Source organism: Cebidichthys violaceus, unplaced genomic scaffold (assembly GCF_023349555.1).
Source record: "Cebidichthys violaceus isolate CVI_PGR_0920_01 unplaced genomic scaffold, fCebVio1.0.p SCAF_1, whole genome shotgun sequence".
NCBI classification, from domain to species: domain Eukaryota; kingdom Metazoa; phylum Chordata; class Actinopteri; order Perciformes; family Stichaeidae; genus Cebidichthys; species Cebidichthys violaceus.
Genome location: NW_027176262.1, coordinates 18,482,439 through 18,501,164, shown reverse-complemented (window position 1 = coordinate 18,501,164; position 18,726 = coordinate 18,482,439). Strand labels below are relative to the sequence as shown.

The 18,726-nt window shown below is 39.2% G+C and overlaps 1 protein-coding gene across 2 annotated transcripts in view; it reads left to right on the top strand.

Moving 5' to 3' along the window:
• The window catches only part of caln1 (calneuron 1), a 69,663-nt gene that overhangs the window by 23,888 nt on the left and 27,049 nt on the right, over nt 1–18,726 (top strand). For both annotated transcript variants that reach the window (XM_068713292.1, XM_068713282.1), the window contains exon 4: nt 3,946–4,058. In XM_068713292.1, the coding sequence (XP_068569393.1) occupies nt 3,946–4,058 (113 nt within the window). The remainder of the gene's footprint in view (nt 1–3,945; nt 4,059–18,726) is intronic.

Below are 18,726 nucleotides of genomic sequence, written 5' to 3'. Positions count from 1 at the left end.
ATTGACACAAGAGACTTGTCAAAAACAGGTGGCTTGGACTATAACAGACACAGAAAGTGACTCAGCGACTTATGCGTTATGTTGGGTTGTCACACAGCAGATACATCAAAATGAGAGTCGGCATGCAACTGTTTGCAACTCTTTTACACCTTGCATTAAAAATGCACCCAAAAGATCATGGATTGTGAACCGATCAGCCAAACTACTTCCGCGGGTGGTCAGGGACACACATTGGAGCCGCATTGAACACAAGTGTAAATACAATTGTGTTTTCAATTCACATTCAACAACTACGTGGGCAGTAATGATGCGCCGGGGTCGACCCACAGCGTTCGGGTAAGCTTACTAGAAATGATCACAGGTACAGGTGGGAGGGTCAAAAAGGGTAGGCGATCCAAGTACATTATTAATAACTTACAGAAACATTGCGTGCAATAGACGTCCACCTTCTCTCCCCCTCTCTCTGTCACTCTCTCTCTCTCAAACACACACACAGCGAGCGCCGCTCAGACCTTATCTCTGTTCTTGTGTCAGTCCTCAGTCCTGAGAGGATATTGTGGGTTTAGCGGAGCAGATTTGCTCTCATAACAGGTCGATATCAAACGTCGAGGGGAGGGACACCACGTCAGTATGGGAATGAGAACAGACTGGACAATCCTGCCATTGATTTGAAGGAGACTCTCCATTTTACTCCTACTCTATTTCTATGGTAAATACTCAACATCAACTGTTTTTTACAGCATGGCATGTCAGTAAAACAATCAGCACACCAGTCCAGTAAAGTCATCTGGTCAAACCTGTATGATTTGAAAAGTTTCTGGTTTCAGCCAAACAAACGCAGTGTTTTAATTCAGGTGTCTCCGTTTTTCCCATCTTGGGGACATTGATGCACACAACCTAACGATTCGTAAAAAATGACCCAGCCTGAAAAGCACCCAACAACACACGGTTTGTATTGATCCAGTAAACCAACAGATTCTCAGTCATTTATTATTAAGTAGGTGCAGGTTTTTGGATCACCAAGAGCATAAAAATACTGTGAATATCATAAACGTTATTTAAATAATTGATTCCCTTCATTTATTATACCCATAGCCATTTACTTCCTTCCACAGGTCTGGAGCTTGCCAGCATACTGTGTGTCATATGGAGAATTATGAAACTATAAGAGTCCTTTATTATATCTTTGTGACTTTCAATTTGTTAATACATAATTTTATAGGTCGCCAAATTTCACGGTAAGAAGGTGATAATTAGCAAGTAATGTATTTAAAACATTTTTTAAATTACTACAGAACAGATAAACCTGTAGACTCTAGAGAGAGTCAGTGGTCGACTGTGGCTCAGAAGGTAGAGCGGGTCGTTCCTCGACCAGAAGCTCGGCGGTGTCCTTGGGCAAGACACTTAACCCCAAATTGCTCTCGAAGGCTGTGCCATCGGTGTGTGAATGTTAGTTAGATAGTCCTGATGGGCAGGTGACACCTTGCATGGTAGCCCTGCCATCAGTGTATGAATGGGTGTTCATGGAGCATTTTTATGTTGCCTAAGAGCCACCGTTGTTCTACCACACGCTTGGAAAGGGTGCGGGGATAATCAGCTGAATGCAATCTTCAGCCTCACCACTAGACACTACTAAATCCTACTCACAGCTCCTTTAACTATTATTGAGATATATATATATGTATATATTATTAGATAGATAGATAGATACTTTACTCATTCCTCAAGGGGAACATTGTTAGTATTATTATTAGTATACTTCAAGGTAGATTAGCTACTGATAATTGTATGGTGTTGAACAGAAAATTAATATATTTTCATGCAGAAAGCATCCATCAAGAAAGTCATCATGACTAAGTGTGCATGAGCCATTTGAAATACTTCAACCGGACTTGAGTGCTACTTTGTCAAAAATGGATAACACAGATGTAGATGAAACCTCTGGCCTGATGCTGCCCAAAGGACACTGAAGCAAGGTGTGTTACAGGAACAGGTGTGTCTGTCATCCTGCGTACTTCCTGGTACCGATGTGTTGCCAGTGGGCGAACGCATGTTAGTGATTGGAGGAAAGTATCACCCATAGAGTCCAGTAAAGGGCTACGCTTGTGCTTGTAGAACAGGGGTTACAATATCGTAACCTTTGTTTCTGGCCACCCTTGCTTCACAAACTCTTGAGAAAGAAATCTACTAATTTAGCCTCTCAGCTGTTTGATGTTGGTTTGGTACAGTAGCACACAGTTGTTTCTGCAGAAGTTGTTTTGCTTAAAACAGCTGCCTGCTGCTGGAACCCAGCTGTGAGACTGAAACATACACAAAATGTGCTTTAAAGCTCCTCATTCGTTTCGGAGTAAATATAAAAGATATCACTGGGTGTAGCCTTAAACAACATACTTGTTTTTTTGTAGCCTGGTCCCAGTACACACACAACTACTTGTACTTAATCCTGTCTAACCTTGAACCTGTTGACCCGTCAACCTTTATCTCTACTGTCATCCATCCATCCTCCTGTCCCGACATTCTCGGACCTCAGCACAATTCTTCTGGGCCGCAGCCCGGCTGAATATTCACGGAGACAAGTGCAGTCAGCCGCATTCAACCTTACAATGCCAGCATGCCCCTAGTCAGAGCGAGAGCAGAGGTACTGCAGGGAGGGGCAGATTGAGTCGTCTTGCATCAGTAACTTTCCTTTGACAAGGTCCTAGTCTCATCCGCAGATACAGAGAGAGCAGGTGGGAAGACGAGAGAAGCAAAATTAGTTTGCTGTGTCTTTGCTGTGGAATTACTGATTTTTACTCTTACTTTTGGGTTTTATTTGTCACAGCTTTGAAGTTTTATCAAAGGGAATGAGTTGTGTGTCCATCCTATTATTTTAAAGCCTAAAGATCTGAATCCTCAAACTTTCCTGAAACTTTGTACCAATCTTTTCCCTAAACAAGAGTCTTCGGTTTAGGTTTGGTTCATCCAAACATCCAGATAATAAAATCTGACAAACTCTGCACTGGAGTTTAAGAAATCTCACCGGGCTTTCCAATCAAAGACAAAAATGGAAAAAAAAGACTTATGGTTTGATTTGTCTGCAGAGTTTTGATGCTTCGTTTTGGATGCGCCAGCAACAACTATCAGCAGGCTCCTGGATCAGTACTGTTGGAATCAATGATGCACAGCAGGTGCTCCATGTTGTGAGCGATACAGTAGCTGTAAACTTTGATCTGCTTCATATCCAGTGTGATAGAGCTAGTCGGAGCTCATTGTTTAATCTCTTGTCTCAGTGGTAAACTGAACAGTGTGATTTGAAGGGTGCTGGTCTTAAATTTTAATAACAAAAACATAAACAGCATCTATATTTCCCCTTTAAGCCAGAAACATAGTGCTTAATAATTTAGTTTCCGCAAACGCATTGTAAAAATGGGAAGAAAAAAAACTGCGCAAAAAACTTTTTGCAACCCCAAAGGCTTCAATTATCTCTACGCTATGTGTGCTGCTTTAATCCAGGATAAATTTCTTGCCATTCCTTCCTTGCTCTGTTTCCCTCAAAAACCAGCTTGCACATATTCAGCTGAAGGTTCTTAGCCTCGACTCTCGCTCCAAACCAATGAAGGTCCAGCGAGATTGTGTTCATGCTGGTAAAGTTGAGCCTGAACAGCAAGATAAGAAAGCAAGACAGATCCATACCAAAAAAAGGTTGATTTTCCATTACGCAGCCTGGAAATTGCTCTGCAGTTCATAGAAAATCTATTCATCAGATTATCTGATGGATAAGGATTCAGTTGGGATGAGTTTTAATAGGTTTGATATTGGGGGATGTTTAGGATGGGTTTGGTCTCAACAATCGTGTCAATAAGTGTAATTTACAGCCAGCAAACGAATTTGACGAAAGTTGCAAACAATGCCAATATCAGTATGTTATCATTGATCAATAATCTGTCCCTTTCCTCAATGTGTCAGGTGATGGACAGGTGGATTTCGAGGAGTTCATGACAATCCTTGGACCCAAGCTCCTGTCGTCGGAAACGAGAGATGGCTTCCTGGGCAGCACAATAGATACCATCTTCTGGCAGGTAAAATTTTATTCTCTTAAACACATCTGTTCTGTAGACTTTGCTCATAAGTCATAAATTTAAATGGATACGAAGAAACGGACGCTGTGTGTCTCAGTTGAGAGATGATTACTGCAAAGTATTATTATTCATTTCATTCTTCAGCCTACAGAGTTAGTTTTCCTTCCTGGAAAAGTTTTTGTGAAATGAAAACTGTTATGTCAGGATGTGACATAACACACACACACACACACACACACACACACACACACACACACACACACCATAAATAGAATATGTGACTAATTATTATTAGTTTATGTGAATAATCTGAAAAAGAATTTGTACTTACAATGAACTTTTAACTGTTTATGAAACAATCTCATTTTAAATCGGATGCCTCTATATGACCTACAAAGACCATCAACGACAAGATTGGCTATTTCTATATAGTTATATTTAATGTTTGTCATCTGGTTCGATCCCATGAAACAATTTACGGCGTGCAGGTTCACAAGAACTTCTCCAGCTCAGGAGTGGTCATGCGGAAAGTTCCAGGACATCTGCTGCAGTAAAATACGAGGTTTCATGAAGGGAATCTAAATGCTGCGGGTCTTTACGACAGAAGGTAGTGGTGCTTATGGAAACCGCTTACCGATTTTGTCACAGGGGCCGCCAAGATCGACACAAAATTAAAGTACCATGTAGTAACTTTTAAAGCTAGTATAGATGGGTTTCACTGCTTACAAACAACTGAGGATGCACACGCAGTAGGGGGGTAGAAAACATGTTGCCACAATGTCACCAAAGCTTAGTTATGGACCTAGTATTTAGATCGTTTAGAACAGTGGTTCTCAACTGGTCTGGCTGCGGGACCCACCATCACCCCTTAATGACAAGCCGCGACCCAAATTTTCAACTTCTCAAATGTATTTAATGAAAAGATGATGCAGTTTGAACCTGAGCTGAACATGTCCTCTGCAGTCAAGTAGTAGGGAGCTCTCTTGTGCAGAGAAATTGTTCCTGTCAGTCCCCGACCCACACATGTTTTGCGTAAACCAGTGAAACTGCTTTGTTTGTTACGTCTGTAGATTCGTCCATTTGTAATGCAAAATGACCGCTTGCCTTAATTCGAGCTGTGGTCTGTTGTTGGATGTCATCCGACATCAATTCACCTACTTATAGTGTCATTTGACAGAGGTATAGTTTTCAGTTTATCCACTGTGGATTGATTCAACAAATGCCGCTTCAGTTTTGACGGCTTCATGCTTTCTTGTGCCAGAACCTCGCTGCACAAAACACACTGACGTGTTTGTCCTCTTTTGTCCTAAATTTAAGAAAATCCATATCTCATGTAGTCGGTGTCGTACTTGCGTTTCGCTCACTTAGCACATGAAAACAAACTTTGTTGGTGTTCTTCTATACTGTGAAATGGTGGGTGTCTATTAGCATTAGAAGGCATTAATGCCAAATACTGTTAAGGAGTGTGAATAACTCAGCATAAAAAATCCCCTTCAATATAAAAGCACAAGATTTTTATTTTTTTCTTCAGGCAAAGGTTGGTGACCCACTGAAAACAGGTCCGCGACCAATCACTGGTTTAGAAAACCCATCTAAAGGAAGTATCATTATGTTCAACTAATTCAAACACATTTTGAGAGAGAAGTATCTGATATTCTCCACGTTCGTGATAATGCTGCATGTTTTCAATGTGGGTCAAAGAGAAAATGTGTGCTCAGAAGAAGAAAGTGTCCTGTGTTTGAACTCAAATATGTGAGGAAAGTGTGTCATGTCGTCTCTTCTTCTCTGCACTAATGCGAAATAGCACTCATCAACAGAGGCGCTGCTTTATTTAACTCAGTTTCCATTACTCACACTGTGGAGCACTTAGTGCAAAACAAAAGCTTTATATATAATCTATATCTATATATATATATATATATATATATCTATATCTATATATTTATATATAGATCTATCTATATATATGTGTGTATATAGATATAAAGATATATAGATATATATAGATATAGAGAGACAGAGAGCGCATCTGACGTCCTCTGAGTGAGATCGTGACTGATGATGGTAATATGTGACCCTGACAGATGTGCCTTTGAACATCCTAAAGGGCTTTGAGACTCTGAGTGACAAAGGAATCGGTAGCACGAGAAACAACAAGAGAGAAAAATGTCAGTTCAGGAGGGAAACCAACAAGACGTTTAGTGAGCGAGACAGAGTGATGAATGTGCGTGACAAGGGAGAGAGTTAGAGAGCATGAACGGGATTGATGACAAATGGAGCAGGTGCGAGGGAAAGAACAGGACATTTGGCACTGATGATAACACTTGGCAAGCCCGTCCGCTTGATGTAATCATCGGCCTGAACCCGGGCCTTTTTTCGGGGGCAGGAGCTTGTGGTTTACACCACGAGGATGCAAGTCTTTCGGAGGTATGAGTGCAGTCTGGGCGAATGCGCTGCCAGCCCCATTTGGCTGCTGCAATGACCTTGGCTGGTGCGGATGAGCAGTTGGCCTGAAAATGTTTTGGGGGTTTTTCCCTCCAAGAAAGGCTGGTGGTTGCGGGTTGGGTTGTGTTACTTACAGTTATAAACCCACACTTCTTGTCTGACAATTTAATGCTTAGAAGCTGGAATCAGCACCTCATTTAATGTGTAGAGTGTTTTTAGAGGGAAAAAATCTACTCAAACGTTGATTTATCATGATTATTTCTTCACATGCCTCACAGGCGATTAGTCATTTGAGGTATTACAGTTTTTGTGCTTAGTTTAGTTTATTAAGGGGCTGTGTGTGACTCAGACTACTTGAATATCTAAAAGTGTTATGAAGCTTTAGAATAGTAATATTGATGCAGCGTTTTAGCTTTACATACTCTAGGAGGGTACCATACGATTGTCCTGTCCTCAACGATCTTTTTTACAAAGCAAAACGTTACATCAGGACAGAATGTTAAATGCAGTGTGTAACTTTTGATCGACGATGGAAGAATGTAAATGATCTTAGCAATGCAAGTATACATGAAGACAAAATAACACTATCTGCTCAAAAGCCCACCCAACAGTTCAGCAAACGCTGAATAAACCATCAACCAGGACAACTCATGCTGCTGGCTCATTACGTCCCACTCATCAAAATTCAGAAACTGTCCTCACAATTAACAAATGTTGCATGCTTGGAAAAAGTCCTTTGTTTCTCTAGAATGTGCAAAATATGTAATTAATATGAAACAGAATATACAGTGTTGCAGATATAGATTTCCTTCCTGCTCAAATGAATTGCTTTTTGGTTTAATTCTTTAAACCTGTACCATTAACTGTTAACATGAACATGAAATATAATGACCATATAAGCAGGGTGCAATTTATGGAACACTTTGGGCGGGCTTATTCATGAAAATCAATCACAAAACCCAGCGGGCCTATAAAGACGATGAAGGCTAGGTTTCACAGCTTTTAAAGTAACATTTATACATTTGTTAGTAACTGAACTTTATTGGAACAATTTTGGAACTTGATCTGTTGCTTTGGAAGGAAAAGGTCCATCCATTTATTTAAATTGAATTCATACATTTTGTGCTATTTTCTCTCTTGCCTGATTGATTCCTTACACGGACACATACGGAATACGATCACACACAACAAAACAGAAGGTTAAACGCTAATTTAACATGTCAGAATCAAATCCTTCTTTCAGTACCTCTCTGCTGGGCGTGCCAAAACTCGTATTTATAAACTCCAATATAGAATAGAAAGTAATCGCAAAATGCAAAAACACAACATAAAAATAAAGAGGCTACTCTGCAAGTCTCCAGGCAGGAAGGAGGCAGCCCCTGGTGCTTTTACCGAGATGAAGAGCACACGGTTCAGCATGGAGACGTTGGTCTTGTAGCCTTGTTGTGGTGTGTTCTCAGTTGTCACACAAGCAAGAACGCAGATAGTGAAAGTCCATTTTATTGTTGTTTGAACTATAGACTAGTGCTTTACTTAGAAATATTCAAAACATTTTAAATTGCATATGGTCTACTGCTGAACTGGTGTACTGGGGGGATACATTTTGTCCAACTGTATTTTTGCTTCTTTTAGTACATTGTTTTATGGCAAATTTGTTTCTAACAGCAGTAGGCAGCTGTTTGCTTTTTGTTTTTTTAAACACGCACAGGAGCAAACAGAGAGTAGACATTGTTCATTAGATGGACAGAGGACTCCAAATGCTAATAATCATCTGTGTCTGCTGGATGTGTGAAAAGGCAATTGTTTGATACAAGCAGATGATAACGTGTCAGTTTTTGTTTTTGTTTTTTTTCCTGTTCCGAAGTGGCTTCATCAGTTAGAACAGTGAGAAAAAAGTGGAACAGCCGATCAACAATGATGTTTCTTTGGACAGGGAGTACAGTCTCAAGCAGCTCACAGCCACTGACTTCAAAACATTTCAAATGAAAGATTTCATAATGGTGAAACAATGACGATTATGTTCTTTTCAGCACCATGTATGTGATTTTGTCATTGGGCTTTAAATGCTAATAACCTGGCAGGAACACATATGCTGTTTAAGATGTGTGTAACTAGATGATGAACAGCTTGGCTTCTATGATAACTTTCAGCACTACACAAAAGTATCAGGTCAGTCTAATTAAAGCAGTCGCTGGCTTTGTTGTAGTACTTATACAAGAACTTTACAATTATACTGAAATGGTTTTGCATTACTTTTTTTCTTAAACAATCAGAATCAGTTTAACATCCTCTTTAAATCTTCCTTGAGCTTTATTTCAGTACATTAACTTAGCACATCTCATTTTAATGCTCTGCCTTTAGAAGAATAAAAACCCAATAAACTTGTTTTGAGGAATGACTCCGTCGGCCACAGTGCGCTGCAGAGTTATTAGAAGATTCAAAGCATGCAGTAATTGTTTTTTCGTTCACTTTCACAACTGTTTGCATTCATCAAAGAAGGCCAAATTGACACTAAGGGGTAAGAACCAAACGCTTGCAGCTTTTTAATCGATCCTCTAACCTCTGTAGCTTTCTGACTGATGTGATCAGCCCTCTTTACAGCAAAATCTGATTCCGTTTGAGTACCCGACCTTTCCCGTAAAACACGAATCGCGACAAGCATGCAACAACCCTGCAACGCTGAAAGCGTTTAGCTGGAGGGGTTTTGTGTAACCATTATGAAAAACCACAGTTATCAAAGCATTTGACAGTGTTTCACAGGTTTCAGTTTCCTCCATCTGGCATTGTGCAAGATTTTTGGGATTAAATATTTATTTTCCCGAGCCGAGGCTGTCAGTTCGACTCCATCAGAGCAGACCCCTCGCTAACTTGACTGAACCTCATATTGTGTTCTGATCCTGTCCTCTTTGAACCACGAGATCGGTTTCAGTCGCGGTCTCAGCCGAGAGCTTTTCTCATTCAACTAATGTCAGGAGAAGTGTCACATCCTCACCAGCTGGAGCGATGGGATAATGATTCACTCGCTGTCACACGATCACCTTCCTACTCACTCGTATCTGCTCTGGAACACTTTGTTAATGTATCTAATTATCCCGTCTGGATAATTATGAGCTTGTAATTGAACAACTGCAAACATTTTATTTTCCTCTGTTCTGCCAATCGTCGGCAACGAGAGGGCCTCATACACACACTCTGCTTTCATAAAGATGAGATGTCTCTTTCATTAGCATAGATTATATAGATTTAACTTTATTTCTTATGATAACAAAAGGCAACATTTGTCATTTTGTTTCCTTTTTGCTTTTGAGCAGGATGTTTTCTTAGCCTGTATTGATATTACATTATGGCGTGCAAGGACTTTGTTCCTGTGTGTGATGAAGATGTGTGGAATAAACATTTTAGAAGATCTTTTAATCACCGCTTTTCATAGTAATTGAGTGTTCTACTGATTATTCCATTGATTAATCAAATAATCAGATTAAATATTTTTGCTTTATTAAGGAGCAATGATAAATATGCAAAAGAGAAAAGTCAACATTGCATTAATTCCCGCAATATAAATATCTGTTGAAACTAAACCCATTTAGTATTTTATCCGGGGTTTTTAAAGCTCCAAACTTACTTTTTAATTGTCTCGAAAAAGTATTTCAGTCCTGAAGTCAGTGTAAACAATCTAAATGACATCCTTTTACCTTGTCAGTGTCATTTACTCAATAAATTCAAATTATTTTATATATTTAAATGTATAGCAAATTAGAAAATAAATAAATGTATTTTTAACTATTTGCTTTGACTAAAAAAAACAGTGCTATTAGTTTTAAAAATGATGTATAATAAGCTGCTCAGTGTTGGTGTTAGGAAGTTAATCAGATCATAATTCCCTCACTCGTAACCAAAGAAAATTTGCATCAATGATTCTCCAGGAAGCGTTTCAGACCTACTCACTTATCGTCTAATTAATCCTGGAGCAGTGTTGTGATTCATCGGTGATGGTGATTTATGCCGAGTGACCTGAGCGCAGTTTGCTACACAGCAGCTCTGAAAGAGACTGGAGGAAATGCACAATCATATAAGCGCTCCCATTAATTCCGAACATGTGCGAACTCATAAGCCATTACTCGTTTACAGCGTGTGCCACCTCTGTCTGCTTGACATTCATCACGTGATTTGACTTGATGGGGATGTTGGTACTTGTGTATATGACATTTGAGCCTGTAATATTCTCTCTCTCTCTCTCTCTCTCTCTCTCTCTCTCTCTCTCTCTTTATTCATTCATTGGCAGGGATCGTATCAAAAATATATATGTATATTTTGAGGAGGTTGTCTGGAACACATTGTTCCAAAAATCAATACGAGACACTTTTTCAATGCACTGCACTATGCTGTGAAACACTGCTCTGCACCAGCTAGAATTTTTTTTCAATTCTAAAAATGAGCCCAGGGAAGCTGACTGTAATGTTTCTTAATTTGTCACAGGCTCTGCAGAGGGGTGGTGGGGAATATCCTCTAGGAAGTTGGTAACGATGCATTATGGTACACAGAAATGAAGGTAGCTATTAAAGAACAAATCCGGAATACGGTGATAATTAATACATTTTTTGAGTAGTTCCTAGATAATGTAGATGTATTGTCAGCAGTTTTAACAAATCTCTTGAATACAAGCTCATACTTTTCTCCTTAAATGTGACTTGATGATCATAATGTATACATTAAGTTTAAAGTTATTCAAATTTTGACAAATCCTGAAATATTAAAAACTGTTGGCAGCATAAATTAGACATTTATGTGTTAAATTCTGAAAATGACAAATGTTCAGCAGAGTTTGTCAAGCACAAGGAGTTCTACTTCTTATTGTCATCACATGAATGTACACCTTTTGTGTTTGAGCACTGCAGGTCTGGTTTGAAGGGTATAATGGTTTGAAAAATGGGCTATCAACTGTGCATTGTTCTTTGGAGACTGGTGTTCTTGTGTGTTTCTGTATGTGTGTGTGGCTCACTGGAGTAGTTGGTACAGTCTCAGCACTGTCTTGTGTATTATGGAGTTTATTATTGAGTCCAAAGAACATTTAGACCAAATCAAGACCGGGATTTAGAGCAAATCGAGTCCTGTTCAAGACCATTATAGGCAATAGTGTCTAACCAATGCTAATAAAGCTAATACAATTGAGGAGTTAGGATGGACAGAAATAATCCATCTATAAACAATATTGATCTTCTAACATCACCACTTAGAGAATTTAGGTTTGAGGACCATTAAACTTAATAAACCTTGAATTTGATCTGGTATTTACTATTGATGTTTCTACCCTGTGGCCAACCCCAATGTGTCCACAAGCAGAGATATTTCCATTTTACTTCAATTTTAATTTTCAATTTATTTATTGAAATCATTATTTATGCAAATCATATGGATGCTGGAGAAAATCCAAATCCAAACCTTCTACAGTAATCCTTTTCATCACTAAACATCAAAGACCATAATAAGCACAGAATGAAATGTGACTTTTTTTTTTATATACATGACAATTTGACAACCAAAGTGTCAATGAAAGCTATGCTCTATCCCCTCCTGTCTCAGCCCCCTGAGCCTCTCTGGAACAGCCTCACCTGTTGAATTTGTGTTGTTTTTACATTTAATATGGAAACTAACATTCTCAAAAAATAGAAATGAATGCATGAAAAACACTGACAGGATGGGGAGTGGCAGTCAGGCCCTGAACAAGTGGTCACTAAATAATGGGTCCAGTAGATCCACAGTATATTAGGATGTTCATCTTTAGTATCAAATTGACCACTCTGATTAGTTATATTATTATTATATTATTATTATTATTATTATTATTATTATTATAAGAAGTGAAAGCTAATTGGTGGTATCCGTGGCAACATCAATGTGCAACAGCAGAGTGACTGAGCGGTGTCCACCGTATATCAAGAGACGCCAGTAAAACAGTACAATTTGCTTCAAAGCCTGCATGGCGCTCGTCCTGGGGACTTGGTCTGTAGTCAGAACCAAGACAGCAAACTTTATTACTATTTTCAACCTTGACAAAGGCAGCGCATACCTGATCCACTTATGTTGTTCTTACCTTTCACCAAAAACCAGAGACGTACAGACTGTGTTAGTGTTTATCAGAGGGAACTCAAATTCAGTCAGAGCATTTGACTTAACGGAAACTCAATACAAGAGCTTACAGTGGCTTAGGCCAAACAACAGTTTACCACAGACAGACTGCCAGACGCTCCTCTGGGTCAACAGGGTCATGGGTGGTTCCTCTGCCTTATTTAAATAAGTATTGCAACTCTCGCAAATTTGCCTCGCAGCGGGTGTGAAAAGTTATTATGCAAAATTGTTTCTGGTGAATTTGTCGCATTTTGCATTTTCCTTCGCCACGCCCCTGGTTGGCAAAGCCATGAGGCTGGCTTTGTGAAGTATAAAAGCCTTTACACTACTTTTTTCTCCACATATTACAGAAATACTTCCCAACACCTGTAAACAGACTTCCGCTTTAATTATTTTCTTATTTTTGTAAAGCAAAGCGGGCAAAGATTAAAGTGCTTGTTGGTGAGTTTGCCTACTAATCATGTTTCCCACAGGTAAATTGACAGCCAGTAGAAATGACTGATTGGGGGTTGCATAGCTTTTTTGACAGAGCAACATGAGTGAGGGTATTTTAGAGCTTTTTGCACTATAATCATTCTGTGTGCTTTCTTATTGTACTCCCACTCTGAATGAGAGTTATTACAGCCCTCAGGAGGAGTATTTCTGGAAAATTAATTTCAGTATGCAACAACATATTTGGATTGTAAACGTCTGACTTTTTGGTTGATCAATCAGTCTGTTTCTGTTTTTCTTGAAGCTTTTGGCACACAGCACAAAGCTATAAAGATTCATTATTGTTCTGATCGCTTTATGGTTTGTTTTGCATCTGCTCAGAGATTTTGATTTGAACATTTTAAACAGAGAAATCGCCACTATTCATCACTCTTTTTAGGTCATTATTTGCATCAATTGTATTTTAGAGAATATACAGTATAATCTTACATTTTAAATAATTTTTTTAACATTTTTGTTTTTACTCAGCAGAGGACAGTATAGAAATCTGGGAGAAGAAAGAGTTTCATAATGTGCAAAAAAGGTCCAAAGGCCAGAACCCAACCCGGGATGTTGAAGCTATACGGCCTGCACTGTTAGCACTCAGCTACCAAAGCACTCCTATGGTATTGGCGTCTAACATGCACATCAAAAGGAACACTAACATGCCATCTGATGAAGTTGATGCTAGAACTAATATGTGCACCAACGTGTTTTCCTATTGATTATCATTGCTGTCAAACGTTAAATGCAAAGCAGAATAAAAATTAAACAAAACTTGACATTGCATTCATTTTCCCTGAATGTGAGATTCATCCTTGCATTATTCATAGTCCTAATTAGGAGTCTTGTTGACTAACATTAGATATGAAGTGGCAATTCTCTGTGTTAAATTAGTGTGTTTGCTTTTTTGTTTATTAAATACACAGTAGACCAAGGAGTTGGGTGCAAAGCAATTTCAGTTTCAGAATAAATTATGTTGACTTAAATGTTAAAGAAACTGAAGACCAGCTTTGCAGTTTCAGAAAGAAGTGTGACAAGGTTTCTGGATGTGTTAACCAAGTGTTAAAAAAAAAAAAAAATGACATTGAATCGTACTTTTTTAAAAGATAATGAGGCAAAAAGGGGGGCAAAGAGTTAGAGAGTTTTGGAATTGGTTTGCAGTTTCTCTGTTTCGAAGAGCAGATGTCAGGAGGAAGGAGTATAAACAGAGGTGTGAGTCTAATGAGCAGGTAGTCGCTACTCTCAGCTCACAATGAGTGAATCAGCTGGGAGTGTAAAACTTTTGTCACTGTCTGTTGAAAACCTTGTAACCTTCAGTTGCATTTAAATAAGCTGAATGGCAACAGGCTCCTTAGTGAGTTTACTTTTTTTTTCAGAAGACCACAATGCAGGGTTTTGACTTGACAATAGCAAAAATATTAAGCAAGCTGTCAAAAAAGTCAAAAATGTAGCCTGAATGTATTTTAGTATTGGTCTTCAAGCTGCTGTTTGTTCTTACAACTCTGCAGTTTTTAATCCATCCAGGGACAGATTTTCTAATTCTGACAAACTATTTAGTGTTACTATTGCTAGTGAACGGTTAGCATGCAGTATAACCCCATACTACGTTGAGGTCTTCTTGATCCCGCCTCTTGACATTTAGACACATGGCTGTATGAATATGAAGTCTCTGCCTCCTTCACACTTTAGGAATGTAGACTTTCTTCCTAAATGAGATCCATTAATCTTTCTTTTTTTAATGCCCGGGCACGATTTTGGATCATAATGACTTTGAAACAACCCTTCTATGATGAATAATACATTGGACACAATGATTTTTCGAGAGAGAGAGATGAGAGTAGGCTAACATTTGTGTTGGCCCCTCCAGCGAATCGCTAACAGAAGAGAGTAAATCATTGTGTCTGTGCCTTGGCTGTTTTTAGGGTGTACAGAAATATATGAAGGGTTAGGGTTATCCAGGACATGGCATGCCATTTCAAAAGGCCCGTCAAACTCTTAATTTATTAATATTTATAATATATTTCATTTATGATCATTTTTAGGTCTCAGGAGCTTAAGACGGTTTTCCACCTTTGCTGACAATCATTTTCTATTTGTTTTCTTTTATATTTCATGTTCTATTATGTATTTTTCCAAAAAGGATTGACTGAAAATGAAGTCTAGTTCAAGACAAAAGTGGCATTTTAAACCAGATTGACACAATTTTGTCTTCAAATTAAGATGAGCTAAAATAAGATGAGTCTTTATTGATCTTTATTGGTGTTACAGCAGCACAAAGACAGAAATAAGTTCGTAAGTAAGATAAATAGGGAAGTAATATACTGCTACTACTCATATTAATAAACATAATCATAGTAAGACGTATACTAATAAGAACAATAAGCAGTATAGAATTAGATTTTGCAAACTGCGTACACCAGAAAAGTATATAATCTGATTAAATAATGATACTTGGTGTCTAAATTATGGATTTTTGTGATAAATTCAAACATGTAGGGGTGTCCTAATAATTATTGTGTGTTTATTTGTAATATTAATATACTGCCAAAGATTTGCCTATGCAAGGCTTTTATAGTTTGTCTCTTTCGTTGTTTAGACCTGACATCAGCTGCCTCTCCTCGTGTGATTCCTGGCTCTTCTTGCCCTCTGCTGGCTGCGTCTTTCTGAGATGACAGATTTGTGCTGTTGCCCCCTTTTGCTCCTCTTACACCTCTCACATGATTGGTGTGATTTCATCATTAACCTCCACATTATCTATTTACTCCCTGGAGCCATTCAAACATCATTTCCACCTCTTAGTATCACAGCAAGGTTACACTGACGTAGAAGAACTTCTTCGACCGAGTAAAAGATGTGTCAGTATTTGGATAAGCCTACTTTGGTACCGAATGATATTTCTAATGTAATGTCTAATTCCTCATTGGTCGCACCGTTGTAGGCATAATCAAAGTTTCCCAAACTAAAACGTTTGCTTGCTGTAGCTCAAATGACAAGTGTCTAACTGCTGCTGGGTGTCTAGACTCTAGAGGATTCAAGGCTGCCATGCAGGATGTAAACACAGTATAAGGGCATTCACATGCCTGCTGGGAAGGTAGAGCAGCGAGAAAAATCATATTCCCTTTGCCAGGCATGGCCTTGAATAGCAATGAGGGTGGCACAGAGACGTGACATTACAGACGGATAATCAACACCCACCCACGCATGCACACGCCCTCCCTTTCCTTCCATGTACCTAATCACCCTCCTTCAAACAGCCCGATCTACTTTGAGCACCGTCCCTCTAATGCGCTCGTCCTCAGAATTCGGCTCAGAGGTTTGCTGGTGAGTTATGAAGGGTTATCAAAGTGAAAATGAGTCTATTCGTCTCTATTGCGCCAAGCGTCACAGTGCTTTTATGATAGAAAAAAAAAAGCATAATTTTTATCCCAGGCCAGAGTCCTCTCCTCTGAGGTCTTCACTCTCACCGTGAGACAAGATAGTGTATTCATGATGACCTCCAGATGAGTTTCACAGTGCCAATTTTGGTCTAGATCAGTGTATATACAGTGGTTTTAAATGTCTTCATTGTCATTTTTATTTGGTTGACGATAGACTATTTAAATTCTAGTTAATAAGTTACTGGTTTAAAATCAACATTTCGTTTTTTGTAATTGTGATATAGATATTGCATATCTAGCAGCAGGTAAAAAATAAAATACAGAAATTAATTTAGTCGTAAAAGAAGCACCATGTCACAGCGATGTCATGAATTTCTGCTCAACTTTAACCACACCTACACCACTTTAGTGCTTGGTCATATACATAGCTCAGCACAAACCTGTGATGGTTTTGCTCAAGGCGGGACTAATGCAGATACCAGAACCGATCCCGGATCAGCTTTGGGAGTGCTGGGCAATGACAAAGAGTGATGATGTTGTTGCTGTCCTTCTGAGCATCTTGACCAAAAACACCCACACTCGTCATGCAAGTCAAAGATGAGCTAAAGCTATTTTCTCTGTATGGTTATATCATGTAAGTTTGTACATATATTTTAAATATTAGTTTAATTTTTTTATATATCCAATCAGTGTAGATGATGAATGTAGTCAATTCAAGCAATAGGTTACTCAGTGCACGCTACCCAGAAAGTTGATCTATTTTTGCTGGGGGAGCCGTGCCGGCAGTGCCTACATGTACCAAGATGCATTGTGCGCAAGCTTCTGTCCAACGGCGTCTCTGACATGCGCCCCTCGTCACTCCAGCAGCAGGTAAACAAGACACAGGAACCTTCTGTTGGTCTTGACAAAGCATTTCTTTGTGCGCAAACCACAAAACTTTACTGCCCATTCACTTGATATATTCACCACTAAACTTAAGCTATCTGTTGTCTGCTCACTCCGCATTGCTTCCACACACTCCCTACGCCCTTTTACACACTAAAGTACTGGCTTATCTCCAAATGAGCTACGCTACACCGGCTATAAAATCCCTGCTACACCAGCAGCCTTAGCCTCTCTCCGCTGCCTCTCTCCGGCCGTTTACTCTGGCTCAAACATGTGCCTCAATGAATATCCAGTTCAGCTGAAACAATATAAAATGTACCATTGTCCATAATTTTTCCGCTAATTGCAATACAAGAGAAGAGAACAACGATGATCTGTTTTTGAGCAGCATCTAGAGCAGGCCCCCTGGCTACCCCGGGACAAATCCAAGATGAAATAGCAGCCAGCTACTTCTTTGTCACGTCGAACGAGGGCGCTGGATGCAGGAGAAACAAGAGATTTTGCAGCAGGAGAACTCTGCTTTTATGAGTCAGTATAGCACGCACTGAGGAATTTATTGTTTTAATCGGCTACATTTACCATCAACACCAATTGGACATTTACATAAATAGTGCTGGATTAAAAAAAATGTTTTTTAAATAAAGATGCCGGATTTTCCCTGAAACAAAAATAACATGCATGTGAAAACTGTTAAGAACATACGTTGCTGCTTTTCTGACTGACTGACTGACTGACTGACCACTGGCTTTGACACATACATTATACAAAGCTGCAGCTACCATCAATTTACGGCAGTATAAGTGGTTTACTACTGAATGCAAACATATAGTCATATAGCCATTATATGACGTGTAATTGATGATATCACCTCGCTTCTGGACACACTGATTCTGTTTCCAGGACACGTCACCTTGTTATAGGGTTGTCTGGAGACTGGTCCCTTTTGGGTGCCAGAAGAACTCTCTACCTGTGGATAAATAGACACAAAGGACGTAGAATATATGCAGTGCACAGTAAGAGGCTTAGCCAGATTTAAGCCTTAACCATTTGAGCTATTATCTAGAATATTATCCTGAATATAAATGCAGTCGGTGAGTGGTGAGAGTGCGAAGTCTTTTGCGCTAAGTCAGCCTGATAGCTTTCCTTCTCCCAGTGCTGAGAAAGAAAATATGGACGATGCCGTTTGAAGTTCTGCTGCCTTCGGAGAAGCAGCATCAGCAGCAGCACACACCTCAGGCCTCCTGAGAAGTAAAAGCTCATTTATTTTGTCTCTCCCTTTTGCCTGCCCTCTGTATCATATGAAACCTCTCTGAATGATTTAGAGGAGACATTCTTTCCGCGTACAGTGTGTGACATTTTTG